The 26,500-nt window shown below is 40.2% G+C and overlaps 3 protein-coding genes across 4 annotated transcripts; 1 reads left to right on the top strand and 2 right to left on the bottom strand.

The window, feature by feature from the left end:
• Positions 1-561: 561 nt before the first annotated feature.
• On the bottom strand, positions 562-5,794 carry nup43 (nucleoporin 43). The gene is made up of 8 exons (XM_050058131.1): positions 5,566-5,794; positions 5,013-5,135; positions 4,586-4,663; positions 3,939-4,101; positions 3,663-3,798; positions 3,413-3,564; positions 3,167-3,283; positions 562-1,111 (listed from the first exon to the last, which is right to left on the bottom strand). Exons 1-8 carry the CDS (start codon positions 5,683-5,685, stop codon positions 882-884), a joined length of 1,119 nt encoding a protein of 372 aa, XP_049914088.1. The 5' UTR covers positions 5,686-5,794; the 3' UTR covers positions 562-881.
• A 2,330-nt stretch (positions 5,795-8,124) lies between these two features.
• pcmt (protein-L-isoaspartate (D-aspartate) O-methyltransferase) lies at positions 8,125-17,122 on the top strand. 2 transcript variants are annotated; one of them, XM_050058105.1, is made up of 8 exons: positions 8,125-8,282; positions 12,002-12,106; positions 12,211-12,242; positions 12,627-12,731; positions 12,895-13,015; positions 15,131-15,216; positions 15,448-15,617; positions 16,158-17,122. In XM_050058105.1, exons 1-8 carry the CDS (start codon positions 8,228-8,230, stop codon positions 16,168-16,170), a joined length of 687 nt encoding a protein of 228 aa, XP_049914062.1. In that variant the 5' UTR covers positions 8,125-8,227; the 3' UTR covers positions 16,171-17,122. The 2 variants fall into 2 exon arrangements, with proteins under 2 accessions (XP_049914062.1, XP_049914063.1); XM_050058106.1 differs by having other exon boundaries at positions 15,448-15,675.
• lrp11 (low density lipoprotein receptor-related protein 11) lies at positions 16,424-26,471 on the bottom strand. Its single transcript, XM_050058104.1, is given in 10 exon segments — positions 16,424-19,308; positions 19,404-19,496; positions 19,588-19,644; positions 19,726-19,893; positions 21,023-21,226; positions 21,389-21,514; positions 21,713-21,854; positions 23,461-23,618; positions 25,646-26,231; positions 26,234-26,471. Coding segments are annotated over 10 exon segments (1,731 nt in total). The 5' UTR covers positions 26,276-26,471; the 3' UTR covers positions 16,424-19,153.
• Between the last annotated feature and the right edge of the window lie 29 nt (positions 26,472-26,500).

Here is a 26,500-nt window from a genome sequence, read left to right as displayed (position 1 = left end):
GAAACGACATATCCTGTTCAAATCACATTAAAAAAAAATCATACATAAAACAGCTGTGCACAATCATAGACATCCATAATCCATATTATTAGTTGCAATCCACACAAATAAAAAAAAACAAAAGTGCAAAAAATGGTTTAAAAAAAGCATTAATTGCAAAAATATAAATCCGTGGCGTCTGTTTTTATTTTAAACAGGATCATCTCAGTCACAATCGGCGCCATTTAACCGAGATTGCATGTAAAATTGGTTTTTCACATCATGTCAGATCTTTATTTTCAATGACACACCGGAAGTACAATTAGAGAGCTGTTAGGTGAAGATTGGGAGACTTTACCTAAATTTCCCGGATGAAGCTTGATTTTTTTTGTTTGTTTGTTTGTTTGTTTGTACCTTTTCCCATCATTCTTCACTTCACCTTTGGACCACCTGTAGCTCCTGGACATCACCAGTAAAGATTTAATGTTTTAATTTGGGCAATGGAAACAACAACAACTACAAAGCCCTGAGCCCTACCTTGAATATTTCCTTGAACAAAAACGTAAATGGACTCATGACACATTTGTGTAAAGGTTTATTTAATTATTCATTTGTTTCAAAACATACAAAAGCACTGTAGAGCTGAAATACTCTGCTTGGAATGATACATAAACCTTGCTCACCTGATGACTCCATCCAGAAATGCACAAATATAATGTGTATGCAACATTATTTAACAGAAAAACACACAAGTAAAGCCAAAATGTCAAAGCGCACTTGTGAGCACAGTATTTTGGGCACCTTGTGCGATCAAATGAGACAATAAAACCTCTGTTGTGACTGAAACTAACACAAAATAAACAGATCTTCATCCACGTCTTGTCCGTGCACTGACATCTCTCTTAAACAGGGACCTGTCTGTTGACAAAAATGGCCTCTCCATCAGTCCCACACACGAGACATTGTCCAAGTACATCCAAACTGTTGACAGACAGCGTCTGGCTGGGGAGCATGTGAGTCGTCTCCAGACGGCCTTTACTGGAGTCTCCGCTGAGCCAGGCGCTGATGAGGGACTGGTTCCCTCCGGCCGGGGCCATGGCACTGCGAGATATCATGCTGTTGTTCCTGCCACCTGGAAAATAATTATAAAACCATTATGATAACTGTATTATACATTATGTTGGTGTATAGTTTCATTAGTGTGGTGACATTTTAGCTCTTAGTAATCTGTGTCACACTGGCTGACTTAATCTTTTTGTGGTCGCTATGACAAACCCAAAGATAAAAGCCAGGTTTGTATGACTGACATATTACATACATACATACCCTTTAATTAAGATTACAGTTTCTATCATATGACTGTGCTGTCATGTACAATTTTCAACCCTTGATGCAGCTTTTTGCAGATAAAATCTGATAACTGCGTCAGGGTTTTAGGAGGCCAGAGGTCACTCCTGACAGCCTGAACTGGAAATACTAACGTATTAACATCTTACAATTGTACTTAAAGCTCCAGTGTGTAGGATTTAGAGGCATTTAGTGGTGAGGTTGCAGAACTGAAACTTCTCCTGTGTGTCAAGCGTGTGGGAGAACTATAGTGGCCAACGAAAAAACGTGAGTGGCCCTAGTTAGATCCAGTGTTTGGTTTGTCCATTCTGAGCTACTGTAGAAACACTGCGGACTCTGTGGAAGAGGACCTGCACTGTATGTATTTATAAATGGCTCATTCTAAGGTAACAAAAACCCCAATTTGAAAAAGAATTAGACATATCACAGGAAGACTGGCGTTCACTGTGGAAAACACAACACTCATCTACAAGCTCCAAGAAATGGAGAGAATTTGCCTGGAAGAACTTGATCCGCTTCTTTGTCAATCCTCACATTAAGGGAAAACTATTCCAGTCACAACAGCAGTGCTGGAGACCGTGCAGACACATGAATGCCAATCATTCCCACATTTTTTGGACATGTCCAAAATCAAATATTTGGAGAAACATATGTTCAATTATAAAAAAGGAAATACCTATTTATGTCAACGCCCTGAGCCTCCAAGCTTTAAACAATGGATGGACATAATCAAGGAGATCTTTATAATGGAAAAATGACTTTTTCTCTGAGGTCTCAAGGAGCAATATTCCTCAGAAAATGGGAGAATTGGACTGTCTTTATTTGAGAAACGTGTTTTGGCTAAACATCTAAAAACATTTTAAATTCTTTTCAGGTGATAATGAACTAATAAAAATGTAGTTGTAAATAATATATACCATTTCTACCAATAGATGCCCCTAAATCCTACACACTGGACCTCTGAGTACAGTACTTCAGGAAATGTACCTAATTAAATTCCACCACTGAATTTCTAAAATTATGTCAATATTTTAAACATTATCGCTTTAACAGATGTAACCATCCAAATATGTTCATTGTATTTAATCTATTTCAAATGGGCTGCTGCAGGAATTATTTCTAAAACCACCGAATGAGTTAGCATTTTTTGCACCTCTGGATATCATGTCTCATTGTCAGTGGGTTTTTTAATGGGTTTTGTTTAGATGCCTGAAATAACGTCTGTGATCAACACATAAAATACATCAGTAAATACCTCACTTGTGAACTTTGAAGCTTTAATGGACCTTCAAAAGACGGTGTTCATTTATGAAGATTATCTTGCTAAACAAAACCTGCGAGCATCATAACTTTTTGTGTGCCGCAGAGCTTATTTTCTGCAGGCTTTTGTCAAGGGAACCAGGGTGACATTAACTTCCAGGCTGGCCTACAAAAAAACATCATTACTGCAGCACTCTATTAGAAACAGAATAATTTCAGACACACTTTAGCGCAGTCTAACAACACTGCACGCAAGCATCATGTCAGAACTTTGAAAGAAAGACCAGGAATGATTCTAGAGGGGCTCTAAGTGACCAGATGCATCATATTTCCCATCAGCCTTCACTTCAAACACCTGTGAGGGAAGGAGCCCACTTGATGACCCCAGTCACACACCTGCATTTCATTATACAACTGGTGAACAATGTCAGTGTATGATGGTAAAAATTTGCTTTTATACTATGTCTCTTTTTTCAGTAAAATGCTGTTTATTGGCTGCATCTAGCATTTTTTTTTTAAAACAGTGTTTGTCATTTTCCTGCTGACTAAACTGAATAACAGACAGAGTCATCTCACTTGCCTTGTAAGAAGGAGGGCATGTCCGAATGTCTCGAGGTCTCCCAGTGCAGCAGTGAACCGTCCTCTGAGCATGTGAACAGATGATCTGGGTTGGTTGGGTGAAAGTGGACTTCCCACACTGTACAGAAAGACAAAGAAAGACATTTAGAAAACCAAGCATTGCTAAAGAGAAATATAAATCTTCCTTTAAATGACCACGTCAGGATTAATTGGTAAAGTGATTCATCTGCCCACAATAACATCTTACTTTCAGCAGAGTGTGCCTCCATCATTGAGAAGGGTGTGTTGCCTTGTCTCACATCCCAGACACAGAGCATGCCGTCCTGGCTTCCTGTGGCCACAATGTGTTGTTGGTTGGGATGTCTGTCCACACAGTGCAGAGGGACTCTATCGCCTGACCTGAGAATAAAACAATTTTAAGATATAAAATGCACCAAGCAAAGAGCAGAATAGAAAAATAAACACTGTTTCGAAACGTTAATGTTAGGAGAACTTACAGGGAGAGAATCTGGGACGGTGAGTTGCTCTGTTGTCTGAGGTCCCACAGCTTGAGCTGGCCGATAGAGTTCACTGTCAAGATCTCTGTTGTCCTCAGGTAAGTCACAGCATGAATTGTACTGCTGTCTGCATTCTCTAGCAATGGTTAAACAAACAAACACATGTTAGTCACATTATACTTTTCAACTCACTTGACCTGGGAATGCTATCATATACCAAGAACTGTACTTTTATGCGTGTGTTAATGTGACATGATAGCTACATTTTAATCTCACCTATGACTCGAATCACTCCCTCCTGGTCGGCTCTAAAGACAATGATCTTGCCATCTTCACCCACTGTAACGATCTCAGGACTGCTGCACACAACACCGGTGCAGGGAGCGTTGTCACAAGGGTAACGATGCGCTCTCGGCCAGCGCTGAGAAACTGATATTGTCTGCAGTCAAGGCAGAAGACAATTAAGAATCTGAATATTTTCCAAACCACAAGTATGTTATATATCCAGTTAAGCCATTTGTCCAACATTCACTTCCTTGAACTGCAACATATTTGTGCAGCTACTCTCTAGTTTGTTGTTGTGACTTTAGTCATGTTATATAAGGCTTATAAAGTAATAAATAACTTAACTGAGGACATGATGATCTGTAACTCTTATAAGCTTTTCACAAAAGGCAGATGGCCACAGAAATACAAGGCAATGGTTAAGCTAAGCAAGTCTACCTCCCAGTTATTTCTAGCTAAGAGACAGTCAAAAGTCTTTCTAGTCAGAATTAAAGGTATAGTATGCAGAGTGTTTGTGAACATGCTTGCCAGCCAAAGTGAAAGTAATAGCTGTATTTGCTGTATTTGTATCTGGACTGGTTTAGCTTACTGTATGTGAAACGTGTGGATCTAAAAGACATAACTCGGCCAGTGTGTACCTGATTGTTTTGATGGTGGCGGAAGATGGTGACTGCTCCAGTTGATGATGTTGTGACAATTCTGTCTTGGTCCAAAAACTGTAAAAACAAAATGAGGTGAAATTAGCCCTGGTGTTATACAGGAAGTATATTTATCTGATATTTATCACTCTTAATATAAGATCATGTTGTCCTGGCACACAAATGTAAGTACCATGCATTCAATTTGTTCTGTGCAACAAATACAATCAAAGTGAACAATTAATTTGATCATTTTGTACTATTATAAAAACAAGGCACCAAATTTAGTATGATTTTGTTCAGTGTAATCCTAAATTACAAGTGCCCATTTTAAATCACAGGCACAGCTGAAGAAACTTTAATATGCTTTACTTCAGTAGCACATATATGCTGGGAGATTGGCTTGGATTCCCATTGAGTGTCTTACTTGTAGGTCCAGAACATCTCCATCATGCTTGTGTTCACATAAAAGCTGTGGGTCTCCTTCAAATCCATCATCCATACCAGAACTTCCATGATTCCCAATGGACCAAAAGGAAATCTTGTTGTCCTGTAAGAGACACACCAAGGGTGAAGTAGGCCCAATCTGAACTCGTTTTAATCAGAACAATGTGAATCAAAGAAGACATAAGCAGAATACGATCGAACTAACAGTTAGTTCTATAACCACACATCTTTAATCAAATATTAGTCTCTCGATTTGGTGGGAATCAGCAGACATGTAGCTCAGGCTTTATGCCTTATTAATAAATATATTACTTTATCATGACATCCCTACAGCAAATATTTAATTTGTTCATGCACTGGCTGCATGCCGAAATGACACCTTACTATTAATAACACTTCTCAAGTCGTGTTTTGAACGTTACAATACGCGTAAGCCCGCCGATAAGCAAAACTAGAAACAATTCATACTTTTTACGATGAGGTTTGGTTCGTATTAGTGTAACGTTTATGACATTAACTGACAACTTGCCCACCTCGTTATCCCACGAGCCAGTCGCAAAGATATCTGGTTGCTGCAGAGACGAGTGTGATACTGGTCTCCATCTGGTCTTACTGATTTTCTGGGACACGTACTTGGCGTTTATACTCTCCATTGAAACAGAGACAGTCTCATACGCTTTAAATTAAAATAACTACTGCCGGTGTTAGCTTAGCATTCACAGGGAAAGCAGGAGCTTACGCGCCTGCTACTTTGTACGTAACTACGGTGGCCCCGCGAGGTCAAACTTTGTTATCGGGCGACCGTTCACCATTAACCTTCATAGAGAAGGGTTTAGATAGCTACACCTGTAGTGTTTGAGGGTCAGATTTGAGCCGTGTTTGAATTCTTCAAAGACTGAAAAATAAACACATTAATAATAAATAAATAATGATAAAAAAGTTTAAAAAAAACCCCCAAACCATCACAATGAATCTATTTTATTGCGTATGTTGAATTAAAAAGGTAAACTTGATATAAGATGATGAGATGCTAATGACAAACAAAATATTTCCCCAAATAACTTTTTTTGTATTTTTCTTTTTTTTTTTTTACACAAGTCCATAGGCTTTCTTGTCATGAAACATTATTTTATTACACAGTATTATTATACTATTATTAAAATAGGGTTTTATTGCTTTTATGTTCTGTTGTAGTGTTTGTTTTTCATGTTGATTTGGCCACATTTTCTTGGTATTTCTCTCCATAAACAACCCATCACTACTACAGAGAATATATTACCTGAATAATAAAAATGACTGAAATGTGTTTTATTGTATTTAACATGAACTGCTCTTTTTATAATGAATATGCAACAAAAGTTAACACCTATTTTGGCACTGTTCTCACACCAAGAGATTCTGGAAAGACCTTTGCAAAGACTTTACATTACTATGGGAAAATGTGATGTTTGGTCTTTTCTAACACCCCAAGTAAAGAAAACTAATATTTTTATAATACATTTGATGATGATGTTGGAAAATGTTTTTACTCATAAATGTAAATTTTGCTATAAAAACATTCTTTTGTTGTTTTCTTGAAGGATGTGAAGCAATATTTAAAAGTAAAACTATTCTGTAATTCGACAAAAAGGCTGCCAAGACACTCAATGTCTGTATGTTTTATTATATATTTTTTCTCTGATGTGACATACCCCTGGATTTTTTGTAATTGTACAATTTGTGTACTATCCCCTGCACACCAAATCTGTATTATGCTATTATGTTTTCCTGCAACACCAAAACACCTACTTCTCACATTATAAATTATACTTTTACAGTTTTTAATGCACCAATTTCAATATGTAGACAAACAATATCATCTGTCACTGCCAATATAAATCCCACAAGCTTTATATACAGTATAATGTATATACACATGCTGTACATAATCATCCAGTCCATGTATATATTCAGTACTTATTTCTTAGAACTATTTGTGTAGGTTGAAGTCAGGGAGACTTTTTGGTAGACTACCAAGAAAACCACTTAAAACTCTGAAGATTAAGTGTTACTTTACAACTTGTTAGAGTTCTCTGCTAAATTTATATACAGGAAATATGCCAAGTAAAATATTTCATAAACTTTGAACCCATGGAAAACCTCTGCCTCACTCTGATGACATGTTCAGTTAAAATGGGGCAGTCATGTTTGTTTTTTAAATGGTTAAATCCATCATCAGTTCAGTCATTAATTTATTAAATCATTAATAGAGTTAGGGTTAGTATAAGGTAAGGTAAGGTATACTTTATTGTCCCATAGGGAAATTTGTTTTGGACTCAAAGGGTGGCACACATGAGCATGACTCATGATTTCATGGCACCTGGTAGCCTACAAACATGCTGGTTTCACTTCCGAAATATGTACCATTTGACCTGAATGCATTAAGTATTCAGTCAAAACCCTTTCTCATAAAAAGTAAAATGTATTGTGAAAATATTTAATCATTTCAATCATTTAATAAAATGCAACATAACCATTTTTGTTGTGTAGTTATACCCTACTTGTCATAGCTGCAGTACTCATCATTATTATTTGACCCTTTGCTCTGCGCATACTTTTTGTCGTAGACCAGTAACAATGATTGTAACATGTAAAGCACATTTGTAGTAACAGTGATGTCATGTCTGTTTACTGGCTGCTAATATTTAAAGAGCTCAAGATGTCATACTCCATGACGTCACCTTAGTTCGTAGGTTACAGAATATTTATACATAGACGTTTTATTTCTATTGATGGTTACTGCTGCTTTATATATGTAATATTAATATGTGCAGTTATTTTTGCACATATGTACATAGTAGTCCTGCCCACGGGTTAGCAAGTGTCGCACTCCACCTACCGGCCACCGTCTATGTTACTGCGGCAAATCTGATAACGCACTGAGTGAGCGATGTGGCTTTTCCCCTGTGAAATTAACCCAAGCTGAGGCTTATATTTCAAGAAAACATTAATAATTTCATTAAGAAAAATGTCACTGTTCTGTATCGGGGTGTGTGTAATAAAAGCCGCCCCGCAGTGAAATCATTTCGGATGCCTCGTGACGTGTCTGCCGCTCCGCCGTCTGCTCTGGAGGTCGTCAGCTTCATCGGCAAAACATTTGGCGCAGGCGCGGCACTGACAGCTGCTGTCTACTTACTCCGCAAAGTGTGTTTAATAATGGCCTGGAAATCTGGAGGAGCCAGCCACGCAGAGCTTGTTAACAACCTCCGCAGTAAGTCCTAACGTTTTCTACTGCAGCAGCACCGACGCCTTCGCACGCGCGACGCCCGATAAGGGTTTTAGTTTGGAGGCTACGGTTTGAACACAGGAGCTAGCTGCTGGTTGCTAAGCTATGTGGTATGTTGTTGTTGACCCAGCGTTACCTCTCTCCACCCCTCTCCCGAACCACGTTTACGCCGTGGAGCTGATACATGCCGCTCGTGCCGCTTCGAAAAACTAAACTAACAATACAGACACACATTACCTAATAGGCACAGATAATTTCTGCAGTTTCAGTTTTGTGTGAGGTTAGCTTAGCCTGCTAGCTCTATGTGCGTCATTTGGGACGTTGTAGCTAGCGTTAGCAGCGGTGCTAACTGCCCTGCCCACATTCATTGATTAGAATCACAATCACCTTCATTGACCAGGTATTTGTACATATACGAGAAATTTGACTCCGTTTTCTGTTTGTTTGCATTTCTCTAAATTAACTTACTCATAAATACTAATAATAGTTAAAAATAAGGGTAACAAAGCTGGATAAATAAAAGTAAAACATGGGCAGCACTACTATGAGCACAAGTATGTGACAATAGGTGTATATCCAATGACCAACAATACAAGTAAAACGTCTATATACAAGTTAAGTGTGTCTATAAGTTGTATATTATGCATATAGTCCAGTAAAATAAGTACTCAATTGATATACATGGACTATGTGCGGTTATACATGTATAGAGAGTTTGCAGGATTCATATTGGGAGTGACAGATGATATGTACATGTAAAATGTGGTGCATTGGTGTTAAAGGGTTATTGACAGTGTATGACTGATTTAACTGTTCATTAGAGTGATGGCAGGTGGGGGGAGTTAGATTAGGGTGTGTGTGCCCAGGGTGTGATGGTCTAAAGTGAGGTTACTTGTCTGTTTCCTGACTATAGAGGAGTATAAATCTTGGATGGAGGGCAGGCTGCAGTTCTGACCATCCGTTAGTGGCCAGCTGTCTCTGTGCAGTTCACTTTACTTTTACATGAATGACACTGACAGCTGTAAACGTAAGGCTAGTTTCTGCACTGCTTTTGTTCGTGGGTGATTGAAAATGGCAGCATGCTGTGTCACAGCAGCAGTTAGTCGTTGCTCTGCAAAAAAAGCAGAGCAGTGACTCAGTGTGCCACCCTGCTAGACCGCTGCTATCTGGTGCTAAGTCCACTATGATCGATGCCATCAGTGCCACATGGTTTATTCTGCAGTCAGATGACTGTGCATTGTGTGGTGAAGAGGGAAACTCAGTGGTTGATAGCTACTGTGCCCAGGTTCAAGCTGTGTTCTGACATGATAGCTTGCATATAGCAAAAATGATCTGATGATATCCACAGGCTTGAATGTGCATGTCCACATTCAGTATAAAGTATCTACCAGGGCTATTAATATTCTGTGCAGTCCAGCAGAGCATTGCAACAGATAGTCCGGCTGCAAGTGTTTTGCCAAAAGCGGCATAGATTGAGGGCAGTGGTCAGTCATGCTCATTTGCCTTTTTTAAACGTAAGGCTTTATTTGCATATTCTCCTTTCTTTATCTCACTTAGCAGATATGATTCAATGTCTAAGTTTATTTTTGACCATATGTTGCAATTGGGCATGGTGGGAAAAAAAGGATATAAGGAAGTTGAAACCAGCTCTGTCATGCAGGATAATAAAATGCTGGAAATCCACAAGAAGTAAATTAGTCTTTCACCAAAAGCCTTTTCAGCCAATTCCAGCAGCATCCCTTTATGATGTCTGCCAATTATGCAAATGCGTTTTTTTTCTAGCTTAAGTTTTCAGCTTCAAACCTTCAACTGGCGACTATATAGTTTTTCATTGTTGCAGATTTTCTATTTGCTCTGTAAGTGGTTATTACTTCAGTTTTCTGCTCCTGATTGAACTCTTCCCTGGACACTGACCTGTTGAGATGCGGGAATATCTCACATTTAATCCTTAGTTTGCATGAACTGGATTTAAGCAGGTCACACTCAGGATGCATGCTAATTCACAACTTTTTTTTTTTTGTTTATTGTTTGTGTCCTCCTGACCAGTGCTCAGTACTGGTCAGTACAGGCAGTAACAGGTCACCCGGTTGCATTTTTTAAAACCTTGACTGCCTCATGAATTCTTAAAGTTCAGCACTCAGTTGTTTTGTGATGGAGGAAAATTTCATGTGACTCCAAAGTGTATTCTGAGTGGATTTAAAGCCTGAAAAAACAACCTACAGTTATTTGGCTTCACCTGGGGGCTTGCACGGACAACTTTTAATTCTAAGAAATACTTTGAATAGGAAAAAACAGCTTGAAATATGCCAGTATGGGTTATTTTAATTTCTGAAATCACTAGTAGGTGTCCATCTGGCAGCCTGTATGGTTTATTTGTAATGTATCCCTAAAGCGGCACATAGCTCTGACGGTGAGCAGAGATGGTAATGAGAGCAGCGCCGGCTGTCGTTGGCTTTTCCTGCCGTTGGCACCAGCTGCTACAGAAACCTGTTAGGGGGGATTATTCTGAAGACACTAACACTTCTTCAGGGGGCTTTTTTTATCACTTTTTTTTTTCATGCAACATCGTCTACCATTTACAGATGATACAACAGATTGCTGATTACATTTTGAATGTTAGACTAACTCTGCTTTTTTAGTTTCCTCCACCACATGTCTATGAACTTTGACACTTTGCTGTAAGCCTCCTGCCTGTGTGCTGCTGACTTCAGTTTGTCCTGCATCTTCTGATATTCTCAGTTTTTGATACAGGACATATTGTGATTAGCAGCTTCATTTTCATGCATATATTTTTAGATTTTTTTTTATTCCTCTTTTTCTCAGTGTTTTTCACTGCTCTCCCTGTATATACACTACAATTAATACAGGTTATTACAGTTCATTTTATTCTCCTTTTAATATGCACCATTACTAGAGCTGCACAATTAACCAGCATATTATTGAAATGACAATATTGCCAAACACAACATCCAAATTGCAGGAGCTGTATTTTTTTTTGATGAAGGTAAAATGTGTCACAACGTACTCTTATAAATGAATCTTTGTGGTGCAACAAATATGCCCTGACCTACAAATCATACTCCATACATAAGGGAACGGGCTTGTTTGGTACAGAATTTTTTTCATATATTTTTTTGTGAAAATAAAATGTAAAAATGTCCACACCCACTAAAATCGTGACTCATATTGCAATCACAGTATTTGTCAAAATAATTGCAATATAATTTTTTGCACGTCATGCAGCTCTAACCTTAACCATAGAGAGGATGATATGGATAAAATCCTCTATCACATTATCGATACATATCAGCGGATATAATTCACTTTCTGGAAAATCAATTAAGAAATTGTTAAAAGTTTAAACATCAGAAAGAAATGTCTGTTTCTGGGTAATCCAATGAATTATCATAATCACAGTGACAAAAATTAGGGATGCACCGATTTACTAGATAGATATCAGTTCGGCTGGTTGACAAATTATCACGCTAAATTGCATCATGTCACACACCCCAAACATACCAATTATAGTAACTGGTTGTGTAATGCCTAATATCCCAGAATTCTCCCTGTCTTTGCCTTTATGTTATTTTTCTTTTATATATTTCTTTTTACATCTGCTGCAAGATTGTGTAATATATTCCTGCCTGGTGTTTGTTCACGTTTCCATCTCACACACAGTGACACGTACTCTTTTGCATCCCCAGAAAATGGCATTATCAAGTCCGACAAGGTCTATGAAGTCATGCTGGCCACAGACCGAGCCCATTTCTCTAGGTGTAATCCGTACATGGACTCTCCACAGTCAATAGGTACGTCTGCTCACGTATTCACTCATGCATGGCAGCACAGTCTGGAATTCAAATGCAGTCTGATATCAGAGGAACCAACTAACGAAATCTCTTTTAACCAAAAGGCTATCAAGCAACCATCAGCGCCCCACACATGGTATGACTTTAAAACACTCTCAGATATTTCTGCATTTTTATGAAGCTTGCTCTCATTCAGTCATTCAATAGATAACAAAGAGAAGCAGTCAGAGAAATACAAATTGTCCTCCCCTTTCAAATCAAACCTTATCATCTATCTTTAGTGGATTACAATGGCAGCAATTTCATGTATTTCTGTTGACTGTGAGCTTGTCAAATCTTTCTAATACAAACTGAAGAATGATAACAGTCACAGACAGACACAAATTGGTCATCTAGCTGTGCCCCACAGATGTACTGGCAGGACTTCACCTCACCACAGCCGGTGTTAGATGCAATATAAATGCTGACTGGTATGGTTTGTAATGCAGTTTTCTTGTCGGCGTCCCCTCCCTCCACCCAGCACGCCTATGCCCTGGAGCTTCTACATGACCAGCTGTATGAGGGAGCCAAAGCCCTGGACGTCGGCTCCGGCAGTGGGATCCTGTCGGCTTGCTTCGCACGAATGGTGAGCCACACATGACGGGTAAACACACAATTTCTCTTTGGTGGCATTCTGATTGATTTGAACTTTTAGATGAATTAGCCTGTCAACCAATCGACGTGAAATGAGATGTTGGATGTTGTGATGATGTTGCGTGACCCAAGCACCCTCCCTCTGCGCTCCACAGGTCGGTCCGAAAGGGAAAGTTATAGGAATTGATCACATCAAAGAGCTGGTAGACGAATCTATAACCAATGTGAAGAAAGATGATCCCAGTTTGATAACATCAGGCAGAGTCAAGCTAATAGGTAAGATTTCATTGATTGAAGGTAACAGGCGTTTAGTATTTGTTGGAAATGATTTGCAGAAATTTCAGCTGACTCTTCCTCTCAAATCAAAGCGCAGTGTAATGCTCCTTCGTCTTTGCTGTCCTCTTTTTGGTGGGGAACCAGACCTACAGTAGCTCAGTCGACGGGGTTGTGCAGCACTAAATAATTGAGCAGCGAGCACCTACTTTCACTTGCTCTGCAGGAGGGCGGTGGTGCTGATAGAACTAGGTGATAAAAAATAGTAGACAGTCGACCTTTCCTTTTTGTTCATTAAGGACATACTGCAACTACAGCGTTTTGTCAGATTGTTGCAAACGCGGCTATTTATTTTAGGTCCAGTATTTTTTTCCTGTCATCTTATGTCTCAGTTTAGTCAGTCAACAACAAGAAAACACAAATGGAGCAATATCTGGAGCAGGTGTTTGATTTGTCTGTTCTGGGCTACTGTAGAACAACATGGCCGATGTAAATATCAACAGGTCAAGACTCATCTATGCTCCCTTTACATACAAAAATAGATATGTCTGTTTCAAATGTTGTAAACCTCACAAACCTTCATACTTCCATGTGTCCTCTAACAGGACAAGCTCTCAGGACAACCCTCACACAATCCAGCCCAACCAAATTTTAGCTAAAGAAAAAGAAAACTGCATCAGTCATGGGACCACAAAAACCCAAAACAAATGCTATTTGGCCCTAAACAGACAGTATGTGATGGCAAACTATCTGACAGCAGTGACAGAGCAGAAACTGAGACAGGTACTGACTATGTACACACTCAGTGATCACAGCCTGGACATAGAGACTGGCAGACACAGGCAGACCTGACTGTCTAGAGAAGACAGGCTGTGTCCTCAGAGACAGGTGGAGACCGAGCAACATTTCCTGCTACAATGCAGCACATATGAAGACATGTAAACTCAAAGATTTTGATACACTCTCTGACCAGACTAAAATGTGACATCTACTTGGAGAAATTATTGTCAGCGCCACAGATGCAACAGACATGTCACAGCGTAACCAGCACACCAACACATAGTTGATCTCATCACAGATCACACACTGCCTTTCTATTTACTCCTTCACTTAATAACATTGTCTGTAATTGTTTTTGACTTTTCACCCTCTTAAATTGTGATTGTGTTTTGGCAACACATAAGAAATGTCATGCCAGTAGAGATTATTGAATTGAAAACATTTAATTACAGCCAATAAATAGTAGAAATAGAGGGCAGAGTCTAAAGTTTCACACAACAGCAAACAAGGTGACAGCGGAGGAGGTCGTAAACTTTGTTCCGTTAAACAGAGGCGGCATTGTAGACACATCCCGACATGTGGACGGAGAACACTTGTCACTATATTACCAATTCGTTCAGTTCCGCCATTATTTAAATGTCTTTATTGTCTCCTACAGTTGTATCGTGCTTTAACTATACTCCACTGCCTCCACGATCTCTGATAGCACTGCTCCGTTTTGTCTGAATCGTAAGCTTTCAGAAAACGTGCACAAACATAGAAAACAATGAACACAACGTAGGGACAGAAGGCTCCGTCCTTCTCTGTCTGCGTATCTTAAGTTGAGCTTAAATGAGCGCTCATTCTTACGTAACGAAAACTTAACGATTCGTAGTTTCAGGTGATTATAAACGAATACCATTTCTGCCGACAGATGTCCTAAAATCCTACACACTGAACCTTTAAGACATAACTTGAAAACTTATACATTTTCAGAGGGGTTAATGCTCATTGTTAAAGAAACAAAATGCCATCCTCAAAGTATTTTCACCTTCCCAATAAAGTATCAGCGTATTGAGTGACAATATCTTTGTTTGTATGACCCAGCTTCATGTCTTTGGGCTCTGGTAACTAAAGTATGATGGGAAATTACCTGTATCTGTGACGTTTATTAGACAAATAAATTAACTAGCTAATTGAAAACATGATCAGTGGGTTAATCAGTAATGGAAAGCATCATCAGATACAGACTTTAAGAAGAGTTTCCCGTATAGTATAAAGGTAAAAGTACATTATGATGAAGTGACTGTGTGTGTGTGTGTGTGTGTGTGTGTGTGTGTGTGTGTGTGTGTGTTTCAGTGGGAGACGGGCGAATGGGGCACAATGAGGAAGCGCCTTATGATGCCATCCATGTTGGCGCAGCAGCACCTAATGTCCCCCAAGCTGTGAGTTTCTCTGACTACTTCCCTGATGCAGATGATCGAGGTCACATTGTCCCAATTCAATTTAAAAACAGAAGTACCAGCGCTGAAATTTGATTTCCCAAAATGTAATAAAATGTTATGTTTCCAACAGGATTAAATTATCAATCTTGGAATGCCTTTAAACGCACGCTGCTTTGCTCTTTTGTGTCACCATGCCTCTGACGCAGTACGTGTACCTTGTTTGTCTCCCAGCTTCTGGACCAGTTGAAGCCTGGCGGCCGACTGATCCTGCCCGTCGGCCCAGCCGGAGGAAACCAGATGCTTGAGCAGTATGATAAGATGGAGGACGGCAGCACCAAAATGAAGGCCTTGATGGGGGTGATTTATGTGCCTTTAACAGACAAAGAGGCGCAGTGTTCCAGGTGGAAGTGACTTCCTTCTCCCCCTCCTCCCCCCTCTCTCCTTCTCACAGTGGCAAAGGTGAAATGGTGTGGCTTGGAGCAGGCAATGGATCACAAGGGGCTGCATTTTGCTGCTTGTTGACATTTTTTGCTTCTTCCAAACCATACGAAACTAGCTGCACGTTTCCTTCATCACTTTTCTTTAACACCGCAGTTCCAAATTGATTCAAACAAACCCGCCTGGCTGATGAAATCTGAAGTTGTTTTGGAGCCCAAACACCGAAGAGACTGAACTAGCACTGGCTTGGTTTTCCAGAGCATGACTTCTTTGTCAATTTGGATGCACATAGGCCATTAAAACCAAACTTATCAGCTATTTAGTTTGATCTTCTTCTCTGTGAGATGTAGACAACAACCAGTAACTGTGTGCATTTTCCTGTGATCTTAACATTTTTGCATGTGATTCTAACTCTTTGTGTTTGCATGACAGGAGGATGGTTGTGTCTTGCATGCTGCTCTTTTTCTCTTCTGCCTTTCTAACATTTGACTTCTTTGTCACAGGGATGAACTTTGAAGAGGAAGACAGTCCATTATCCACCTTTAAGTTTGAACCTGGAGAAGCTTGGATGGGGTCAGACAGCCCATGGCATTCTGTTCAAAGCATAACAAAACGTGCTCTGTGTTTTTTTTTTTTTTTTGGTTAAAGTCTAACGATGGACTAGAGTATCACATTGATGACAGCCCAGAGGGGCAGGGAAGAGAGACTGCTTCAAGCTCAGCACAGAAATATTGGAGAGGGTGGTTTCGTTTTTCTTTCCAGGCCTGCATCTTTTTGGTTGTGTATTTTAAACTGCTGGATTTTAGTTTTTTTTGTGGTTTTACCATATGAATCGCAATCAGCCATTTTTACAGTGTTACATTTCAGCACCATCAAAGCTGAATGTAAGAGGAATGCCGGACAATGACGAGGAAAGCCTGACAGTTTTTAGATTATTCACCTAGCTACAGCGTGTGTGTGTGTGTGGATCATCTAACTGTAGACTTCTCTGCTAACATGAGCTTTTTCCCCCCTGCCAGCAGTATTAGGAACACACACACACACGCAGGCAACACACTGGCTGATGTTACCCCCACATCCCGTTCGATGTGCAGCACTCTTACATCATTCTACACATAGAATAAGCAGCGCATTGGATCATACTGAGCATACTCCAAAGAGAGCCGAGCACTAATAACACCGACACACGTGCACATGCAGGGCTGTGCTTTTTACACCTGGTGATGTGTTGCTTTCTGCCGCTGTTTTTTTTTTCCATTAACAATTCGCGCAGGCTCTTCTAGTGACTGATGCTAAGTGAGATAGTCACTGCTTTGCCAAAATAAACTCCAACAATATAAAGCAAATGAATGTCTGTTTTCTTGAAATCAAAAAGTACATTTTATTTTGGAGTGATGGAAGATACTTGGCTTTCACAGTTTCTGGAATGGCACATGAAAATAAAGAGATGCTTATGTTTTTGTCTGCCTTTTGTTGTTGAATCTTTTGTGTGCAGGCTGCAGCCCATTGTTAGATACACACCTACAGTAGCAGCCACAACATTCAAACCACTAATAGATGAAAAGGATAAAATTGATCATGTTGTTATGATGCAGTGTTCTGCTGGGAAACCTTGGGTCCTGACATTCCTGTGGATGCCCCAACAGTGTTTAGGGTTGCCCCTCATGGCAACAGCATTCCCTGATGGCAGTGGCCCCCCAGCAGGACAATGCACCCTGCCACACTAAAACAGCTGTTCAGGAATAGCCAGAGGAATGTGAGTTCAAGGTGTCAGCCTGACCTCCAAATTCCCCAGATCCCAATATAATCAAGCATTTGTGGGACGTACTGGTACCCCAGAACCAAGTCTGATCCATGGTAGGGCCTCTGACCTGTTGAGGCATGGACACAGGTCATCTGGGAGTGTCCTGTTTGCACCCATCAGGACATTAGCGGTGGATCCCTTGAGTCCCAAGGTGTAGTACTGCCATGCTAAATGAGTGCTTGATTAGATTTTGATCTGGGGAATTCGGAGGTCAGGCAGACACCTTGAACTCTTTATTACGATCCATGGGTCATTCCTGAAAACGACTGGCGGTGTGGCATGGTGCATTGTCCTGCTGGGGGGCTGTTGTCATGAGGTGGTAACTTGGTCTGCAAAGGTGTTTGGGTGGGTGGTGTATGGCAAGTCGCTTTCGCATAAATCCCAGGACCTAAGGTTTCCCAGCAGAGCACCACATTGTGATATGATCAGTTTTACACTCCATATGTCAGTGGTTTGAAAATTTCATCTGATTGTTGTACATTTATTGTAAAGTCTTGCAGGTAGGACTGAAACAAGTTGTTATAAAAAATACTGAGGTCAGGAGTCTAGATTTAATAAGCCCCACCCCTCTTAAAATGTATGACTAGCCACCAAAAAATGTTGATAATGTTCTGCTGATTTTAATCTTTCCCCCATTTAATGATTTTATTGACATTTTCTTTTCGGAATGGATATACAAATAGTAAAACTGAAGACGGACATATGACAATCAGCTTTGAATAAAACAAAACCTATAATTTAACCCCCTACAACATTGACAACAAACAACTAATGACCTCACTATCTTCAGTGGTAATTTATGTGATAAAGATGTAAAAAGGTAGTTTGCATTTCTTGTTAATCACTTCAACTATCAACAGACTGCACCAGTATATTTTGATATATAATAAACTTTAATATCTCACATGAAAGACAGCACTTTAAGGGAATACGTGCGCAAATATAATAGATACTCCACATAAGTTTGCTTCATAAGGAAAAATATGCAACAAAATTTAGACAGTAATAGATTTGGGGCAATAGATTTCGCTATGGCTTTATATGCTTCTGAGAAACTATGAATACTGGTAATTTGTTGTTGATTCCTAATCAGTCGTAAAAGTGCACCATGACAGGCGCACTGATGTGTTACATTTCTGCCCTTTATTTAAGTGAAATGTACAGCACAAACATGCCACCTAGTGGCAGAAATACAACATGTTTTTGTGCAGCAGTCGGGAAAATACATCACTGGCAAAACTTAGATGATATCAAAGTAACCTGTGTTTAAGGAATAATATTAATTAGAGGACAAAAGAGTCTCTTGTAGTGTATGTATCCCAGAAGTCATGTGTGGGGAATGTATACAGCTGTTTATCAGTATCGAACCAGGAATGTCGACTCCTCCGTCGTGGATTCACAATCAGATAATCTTAAAACAACATAAATCTGAATTCACAAGCATCTGAATATGAGTGTCAGTGGCTTTGAAGGCAGCATCTTTCAGCAGTGGATTTACCAGTCAGAGGGGTTCAGTATGGGCATGTTCAGAAACATCAATGACAGCAGAGAGATGGGATGTTTCCAACTTGAAGTCAGGACAAATCAAGAGTGCAAACTCAACAAGTCCTGGCTCAGGCTCTGGCGTCAACACCCGTGTTGCTCTTTCTCAGATCTCAGCGCTCTTGAATTTGCTGCCCCACCCTGGCTGATTGGCTACAGGTACATGCCGTTGATGAGGTAATCTGACTCTTCTGTGGTGAGGGGACGAGCTTTCTTCAGCTTGTGTCGAACCAGTCTGAGACGACAGCCAATCATGAGCAGCAGCAGAGCGGTGATGATTATGCCGAGAGCAAGAGGAAGGATCGCACCTAGAGGAGGGAACAGGCAACAGAAAATTAGGAAGAACATGACATAAAAAGAACAAGAGGCACATATAAGCCAAAACTGTCCTGTTGGGTCTCACCTGACTCTGGTCCTGGATGCCCTCCTCTTACAGGAAATGGTTTGGAGATGGGGGCGTTGCTCTCTGCTTGGCTCTGGGAGACTTTAGGGGCAGCTTCAAAGAAAGGTACAAATACATATTAGACTTGGAATCTTAATTTCTTAGTATGTCAGTAACGTTTTATTGAAATGCACTCTGGCTTTACCTATCTCAGTCTGTTTGGTGACGGGAGGAGCCACAGTTGCTGGTTTGAAAGCTGGACCTAAAAGATTTCAATGAAGGGTCAAATTTATAGTAGTTTAAAATTAGATTTAAAAAAAAATGGACGGAAGCAGAGTCTTACTTTTTTGTATACATTCACTGACACAGTCAGATTCCTGGAGGAAGTTGTTATGGTTGCCCTGGCAACCGCCATACAGGAAGTGTTTGCATTCTCCAGCATTTTGGTCGTAGTACCAGCGTGGGAAGGTGCCTTTACAGGGTCCGACAACTGGAGCTGCAGCACATGGATCTACAGAGAGAAAGAATCAGACACACCTTCAGACAATTTGATATTACACATATGTAGAGTGCTTTACATGGACTATTAGTTGAACAAGAGAAAATTCATCAACAATTTTGTATGTTGTCATCAACCAAAGAATGCCAGACATTCGCCATTTACTTTCCCACTCTGCTTTGGTCGGAATAAGCTGTTTACAGTTCTGTAACGTTATCCCCACTACTCGCAGTCACCTTTCTCAGCTCAGCTACCTTTTCAACCAGTAGAGACTGACCTCTGGTGGCTAGTGCCGTGTACTGCAATACATCACCTAATACAGCATTTCTTTATCAGTTTAATAGAAAGAGGAGCATCTGTATGTTTGACAGTACTGAAAATTATACCTTCTGGATTTTTTTTAAATACCCTGGTATATCATAATAACATGATACCACCCAAGCCTAGTTGGTGGAGTTAAAAACAAAACTAAAAGAACCGAGAATCAACAGTGTAGATTAAATGATAGATCATAATGTGAAGTAGCAACCAGAGTCAATGCATCTCATCAACAACACTCACAATCAACAGTATTTTTGATGCTATTGTCCTAAACAATGAGGTATCACCTCAGTTAGCCAAGCCTTCAGACTTGAGACTGAGCATTCGTGAACTGAAGAAAAGTCTCCTGAGAATGAAATACCTGTGGTAGAATACCGAATGGGGGGAGAAGTCCTTTTGGTCAGTCTCAGCCTGATTCAGGGATCAGATGGCGGAGGGGACAGAGGGGCTTTGTTCCAGCACTCAGAGGGGACGCAGGCAAAGAGCTGCTTTCCCAGGGAATGCTGAGTGGCCCTGTGGCTTCTTCGCCAGCATTTTGAGCCCAGCCCTATGACTCAATGGCTGCCTACAGGGGCTCCATCTGCCTCTATGTCCAGGACACACACTGAAAACCCTCTGTGCCTCTTTACAAAGGGATACTGCACTAATGACACAGTAATGGAGGATCATATTGTGAAGCATTTTAACAGATACAGCTAAAGTAAAAGAAATGCTTGTAAATTCCCGTCTAACCACTCTAGTTTGTATCACCACACTGCAGAACGACATTTTCTGTATTTTGGTGCAGTTATTAGATGCTAGATCTAAGCGTGAACCCTACCTTGACTGACTGAAGCCTCCTGCTGACTGGGACTTTGTGGAGAAGCGGCCTTGCTCCTGTCCTGAGGTGGTACGATGTTCTGAATGGTCTTTCTGGGCGCAGTGTGGATCATGGTGCCATCCTCTGCCTCCTCTGTCTGGGCTACAGGCCGATGAGAGTTTGACAGATCAGCGCTGTGAGTCACTGACTTCCTGCTGCTGTCAACTAGAAATCACAGACAAACAAATGAATGGTGGAATGTTGCTTATGTTTTTCCTTCACTCTTGCTTTCTTTCAACTGATCCTTATTATACAAGTGAGTATAAAACACTGTATGTTGGTTACAAAAAACAAGTCATATATTTCTGAACAACAAGGGTTTCTTACAGATTTGGCAGAAGTCTTCATCAGAGCGGTCAGAACAGTGTTGCTTCCCATCACAGGCGTAGGTGATGTCAATACAGCAACCGTCATCACACTTGAACTGGTACTTTGAGCAGACACCTGTACACACTGTGGACACAGAAAGGTTCAGCTATACATCTTCTAACAGCCCTGTACTGTAACCATAATAACCCAGATTTTATTATTTGAAAATGGTGAAAGTAGTGTTTATATTAGTGCTGCTATTTAAAATGGCTGAGATAAACAACCCAAAAGATTCTCAGTATATCACCAGCATATTATAAAATGTTTTGGTGAACAGTTCACCTTCTGCTTGGTGTTTCGGTGCCAGCACAGTGACAGAGACGTTGTCAGAGCTCTTCTGGCCCGCTGTGTCTGTGACGGTCATCTGGAAGGAGTAGACTCCCTCCTGGAGACCACTGATCTTCAGCAGCCCTGGATGAGTCGCCTTCAACACATAAAGACAGAAATGTTCAGAATTATCGCTTCACAGTTGTACGACTCTGCGAACCAGTCAAGTTGCATGTACAAGTTACATCCATGTCTGTGAAAACATGGATGCTTCACACACATCTTCACCCCGACAGCACTGTATAAAATCAGCACAGTTTCAAGGTGGGACACCCCAGATTACTGTCACCAATTCACTGTCTGACCAAATGTCTCTCTGATCCTGAATTAGGATGTTGAGTAATGGCCAGAAAAGTGTTTTTACAGAACATTATGATGTCACAGTGAAGTTGACCTTTGACCTTTTGGATATAAAATGAAATCACTTCATCATTTTATCCTATTAGACATTTGTGTGAAAAATGTCATAATTAGCATATGAATTCTTGAGTTATGACCATAAACATGTTTTGTGAGGTCACAGTGACCTTCACCTTTTGACCTTTGACCACCAAAATTTAATCAGTTCATCATTAAGTCCAAATGGATGTTTGTGCCAAATTTGGAGAAATTCTGTCATGGGGTTCTTGAGATATTGCGTTCACATGAATGACACAGATGAGGTCAGAGTGACTTTGACCTTTGATCTATAACCACTTAAATCTTTTCAGTTTATTGTTGAGTCTATATGGACGTTTGTGCCAAATGTGAAGAAATTCCCTTTGGGCGTTCTTGAGATATCATGTTCACAAGAATGGAATGGATGAATGTATGGATGGACAACCTGAAAACATAATGCCTATTGTTGGGCGGGGAGGCGTAAAAACATTTGAGGGATGCACTGGTGGCATAGAGGTTCTATAAAGGCTTAAAATACACAAAAAATAGAAATCAACTAGTGTCACAATACTGGATTTTTTTTTAACTTTAATACAACACCTGACGAATACTGTTATTCAATAATATTTTCAATATGACAGGAAAATTGACACTGAGGGCATACAAGTTACATTTTGTAAAGCTTTAACCAAACAACAAGGACAGAATTGTTATGTACTGCTAATCGGATATTTTTGAACACTAAAATAAACTAAAAAATTTCACTGTATGTGTAGTTTATGTCACCACATACATTTTGTGGGAAATCTTTTGTGAAATTTTCAGTGGAGAAAATAACCAGTCAAGAATGTCTTTTTTGGTGAAAACTGACCACAGTGTGAGGATAAAAAAGGAGGACACGTTGTACAAGACGTTCCACACATTGCCTGTAAGGCTGTAAACAGAGGGCTGGCTCCAACAGTGCTGCTGTCCTTGGGGCAGGTTTGAATGTAATAAACTCTTATCTCTGTTGGTACAGCAAGGCATTATGGAGCTCTGGCCACAGGCCGCCGTGTTGACTTAACTTATACAAACAGGCAATTTGACACTGGTGATTAGAGACCATTCATTCTGCAAATTAAAATGTTAGAATCGTCTGATCCCTGAAACGAGAGAACAACAGAGCTATTCCACTAAATGTTCTTAATTCACTCTGTTTCCTCCAGTCTTTGTTTTCAGGCTGTCACTCTCACATCAAGCACCCAAATTAAACTGCTTACAGTCATTTTACAGATTCTTAGCGGTTAGTCTTCACTGAATAGAACAGATACAGCACACACACTGACCTTCATATTGATGGCTGTGTCTCCTTTGACCAGAGTCCACTCATAGTGGCTGATCCCATGGTCATCCACACTATCCCGTCCATCCAGGACAGCCCAGTCTGTGGGCAGCTGGATCACCACATCCTGTCCAGCGTCACTGCGAGGAGGCTCATCCACGTCTGCAAAATCACACAGGAAAACCGTGATAACATCCAGGACATGCACTACATGCCTACTTTGTTTCAGTTTTACTCTCTTTTGTTACATTAATACTAGTTTTCTTCCACTGCTGGTTAAGACATGATATATGTTCTTCACTGTATTACTATTTTTTGGGGTGTGGATTTGATTATAACGTTGTTCTTATTTAGGGCTGTAACTAACGATTTCTTTCCTCACTGATTGATCATTTGGTCTAAATTGTCAGAAAACAGTTAAAGATACACATGATAATTTCCCAAAGCCAAAAGTGATGTCTTCAGACATCTTGTTTTGTCTGACTAACAATCCAAAACCCAAACATATCTAATTAAGAATGGTATAAAACCAGGGGCAACCATTCATATCCTATTTATCGACAATGGCCTAAAGTGTTTGCATGTATGCTTGTTCATAATGGTTTGTGCAAACAATGTATGTGTACTTGTACTATACGTTTATGTATATCTCATGTTCTCTGCTGATCATACTGCCTGTAAGAGCATTTTTCATTTTGTTTTGTTCTATTCTTCTTTGTATTCTTAGTTTTCTTTTTGTATTGAGGTTGGGGGTAGGGTGACTTGTAGTTATGTTGTTTGTGTAAAAATCTGATGAACTACAAATAAAATATTAAAAAAGAACGATATAAAACACAGAAAAGCACCAAATACTCATTTTGGAGAAGCTGAAACAAGAATATATTTATTTATCTAGATATATTAGGGGTGGGAATCACCAGAGGATCCATGATACGGTATTATCTCAATACTTAAGTCATGATACAACATTACAGCGATTTTAAATATGTCACAATATGCTGTGTATTGCAATAAACTATATTGCGATTTATTACCTTTTTCCAACTGGAAATTATGTCCCCAAAGGAAAACTTTGTCAACATCTGTTTTATCTAATAAAATTAAGTTTTCAGTCCGTTCATCTCACTTTAGCCTTTTTTTTTTTGCAGCAGCAGCAAATTGTGTCTAGTGGACTCAAAAAGCAATTGATTATATTATTCTAGCAGGTTAACGAAGTTCATTTGTATTTGAAATAATTTATATAATAAAAAAATCGATACTTGGCACTGTGTGACGACATGATATTGCCACACAAAAATACTGCGATACTCTTGATGTGTTCATTTTTTCCTTCACTCCATATATATATATGTTTAACAATTTATTCAAATAATTAGTGGACAAGTCATTTCAGCTAATTATTTCACCACTTATATAACTGCAAAAGAATGTCCACTTTTCTTATTTTAATGCAAAAAACAGAGGAGACTAACTAAAACTAACAGAGGAGAAAACTACTGTCTTAAAAGCACCTGCTGCTGGTCTCAGTGTCCTGATCCAACTTTGCACAGCTAGAACATAAAAGGAAAATCATTAACCCACCCTGCCTGCTTTGTAAAGATAAGCAGCAGGTGCTAGTGTCCAACTCCAACGTGCTAAGATGTATTTTAACCAGCTGATATGAAATTCAGTTTAGACTGCAGTTGAGTTTTCTCAAGCTCGATAATGTTTTATGCACCAACCTTTGCCCAAACCTTAAGGAATATGAAGCAGACATTACTTTTGGGGTTTTAGATTACACCTAGATTACAGTATACCAGTCCTGCAAATGATCACACTCACTGCTGCTTTTTTATTTAGTGCAATGAAAGTGTAAAACTGGTGAATAATAAGGTCACTTTCCAGTTACCACAATGAGTCACTATATGTATCATCATTGTGTTTCCCTATTGTGCCTGTTTTTCTACAATCATTTCCCATAGCAAACTAATGTCAAGTCATTTTTCTATAACCTGCACTGACACCTTTCTGTGTGCACTATAAGCATTAAATAGCAAACAATACATTAAACTGTTAAAATACAATGGTAACCACATTTTTTATAATGTTGATGAGCACATTGTAATGCATGCAATGCACAACACTATTCTCAGGCATGATCAATAATATAGACCAGCACTGTTTATATCTATGTTGTTGTCATCTCCCACCTTGTGTGTCCTCCTCCTCAGCATGTCCCTCCCCAGGCCTCCTGGCTGAGCCGCTGGGTGAAACAGGGAGGTGTCCCTGCGTCGTATTGGCACCATGTATGCTGTATGTGGTGAAGCCTTGCTGCGGAGCGAAGGAGCAGACATTTTTACTCCTGTAGGTGCAGTTGAACAGGTAGCAGCTGAGACTGTCCCCGGGCTGCCTCAGGTCCTGCTGCACCACCGCCACGGTGCAGTGAGGCTGGGAGCAGCAGGCGTGCAGGCAGTCCTTCCAGGTGTACACCCTGTCCGGGGCCAGCAGGAAGGTGGCCCCTTGCTCGATGGAGGCCTTGGCCCGGATGATGCGCTCCCCGACGGCGTTGAAGTCGCCCACACAGGAGTCAACCGCATCGCCCGCCCTGTACGTCTGGTCCTGCTGGAGCTGCTTGCGGAATTCCTCCAACAGCTCCTCCACCCCTGATATCTTGGATTTTAGATCCGATATTGGCAAAGAGCGAGTGTGGGTACGTTGGGCTGCGGTCAACAACACAACACAGGCGAGCAGCAGCCGGGGATGCTGAAGGAGAGCCATGTTGTTGTTCACGCAGTTTAACGGCGTCTTCCTCCGCTGCCTCCGGATGGTGTCCGACTCATGCGGGTCCACACGGCAGATGTTACCGTTCTACATGAAATAAATATCCCTAATACACCTATAACATACGGTATTTTACATAATATCCGTCTCTAAATCAGGAGCCAGCGGCGTGTCCTCTGACGATGCTAGAAATCTGTCGTTGTCATGGTGAAGGGGGGGAGACGGGCGCGAGACCAGCGCAGGGCTGCTCAGCAGAAACCACTGACGTCACAATGATGGATAAA

This window comes from Epinephelus moara, chromosome 12 (assembly GCF_006386435.1).
Source record: "Epinephelus moara isolate mb chromosome 12, YSFRI_EMoa_1.0, whole genome shotgun sequence".
Taxonomy (NCBI): Eukaryota; Metazoa; Chordata; class Actinopteri; order Perciformes; family Serranidae; genus Epinephelus; species Epinephelus moara.
This window is presented reverse-complemented; position numbering and strand designations above follow the sequence as displayed.

Bases quoted from the DNA above. Each gene is read 5' to 3' on its own strand.
- nup43 (XM_050058131.1), bottom strand. From the start codon at position 5,685: ATGGAGAGTATAAACGCCAAGTACGTGTCCCAGAAAATCAGTAAGACC. The intron at 3,799-3,938 runs GTGAGATTAAAA...AACCATTGCTAG, and splicing joins GGGAGTGATTCGAGTCATAG to AGAATGCAGACAGCAGTACA. The intron at 1,112-3,166 runs GCAAGTGAGATG...ATTATTTTCCAG, and splicing joins CATGCCCTCCTTCTTACAAG to GTGGCAGGAACAACAGCATG.
- pcmt (XM_050058105.1), top strand. From the start codon at position 8,228: ATGGCCTGGAAATCTGGAGGAGCCAGCCACGCAGAGCTTGTTAACAAC. The intron at 12,732-12,894 runs GTGAGCCACACA...TGCGCTCCACAG, and splicing joins CGGCTTGCTTCGCACGAATG to GTCGGTCCGAAAGGGAAAGT. The intron at 13,016-15,130 runs GTAAGATTTCAT...TGTGTGTTTCAG, and splicing joins AGGCAGAGTCAAGCTAATAG to TGGGAGACGGGCGAATGGGG.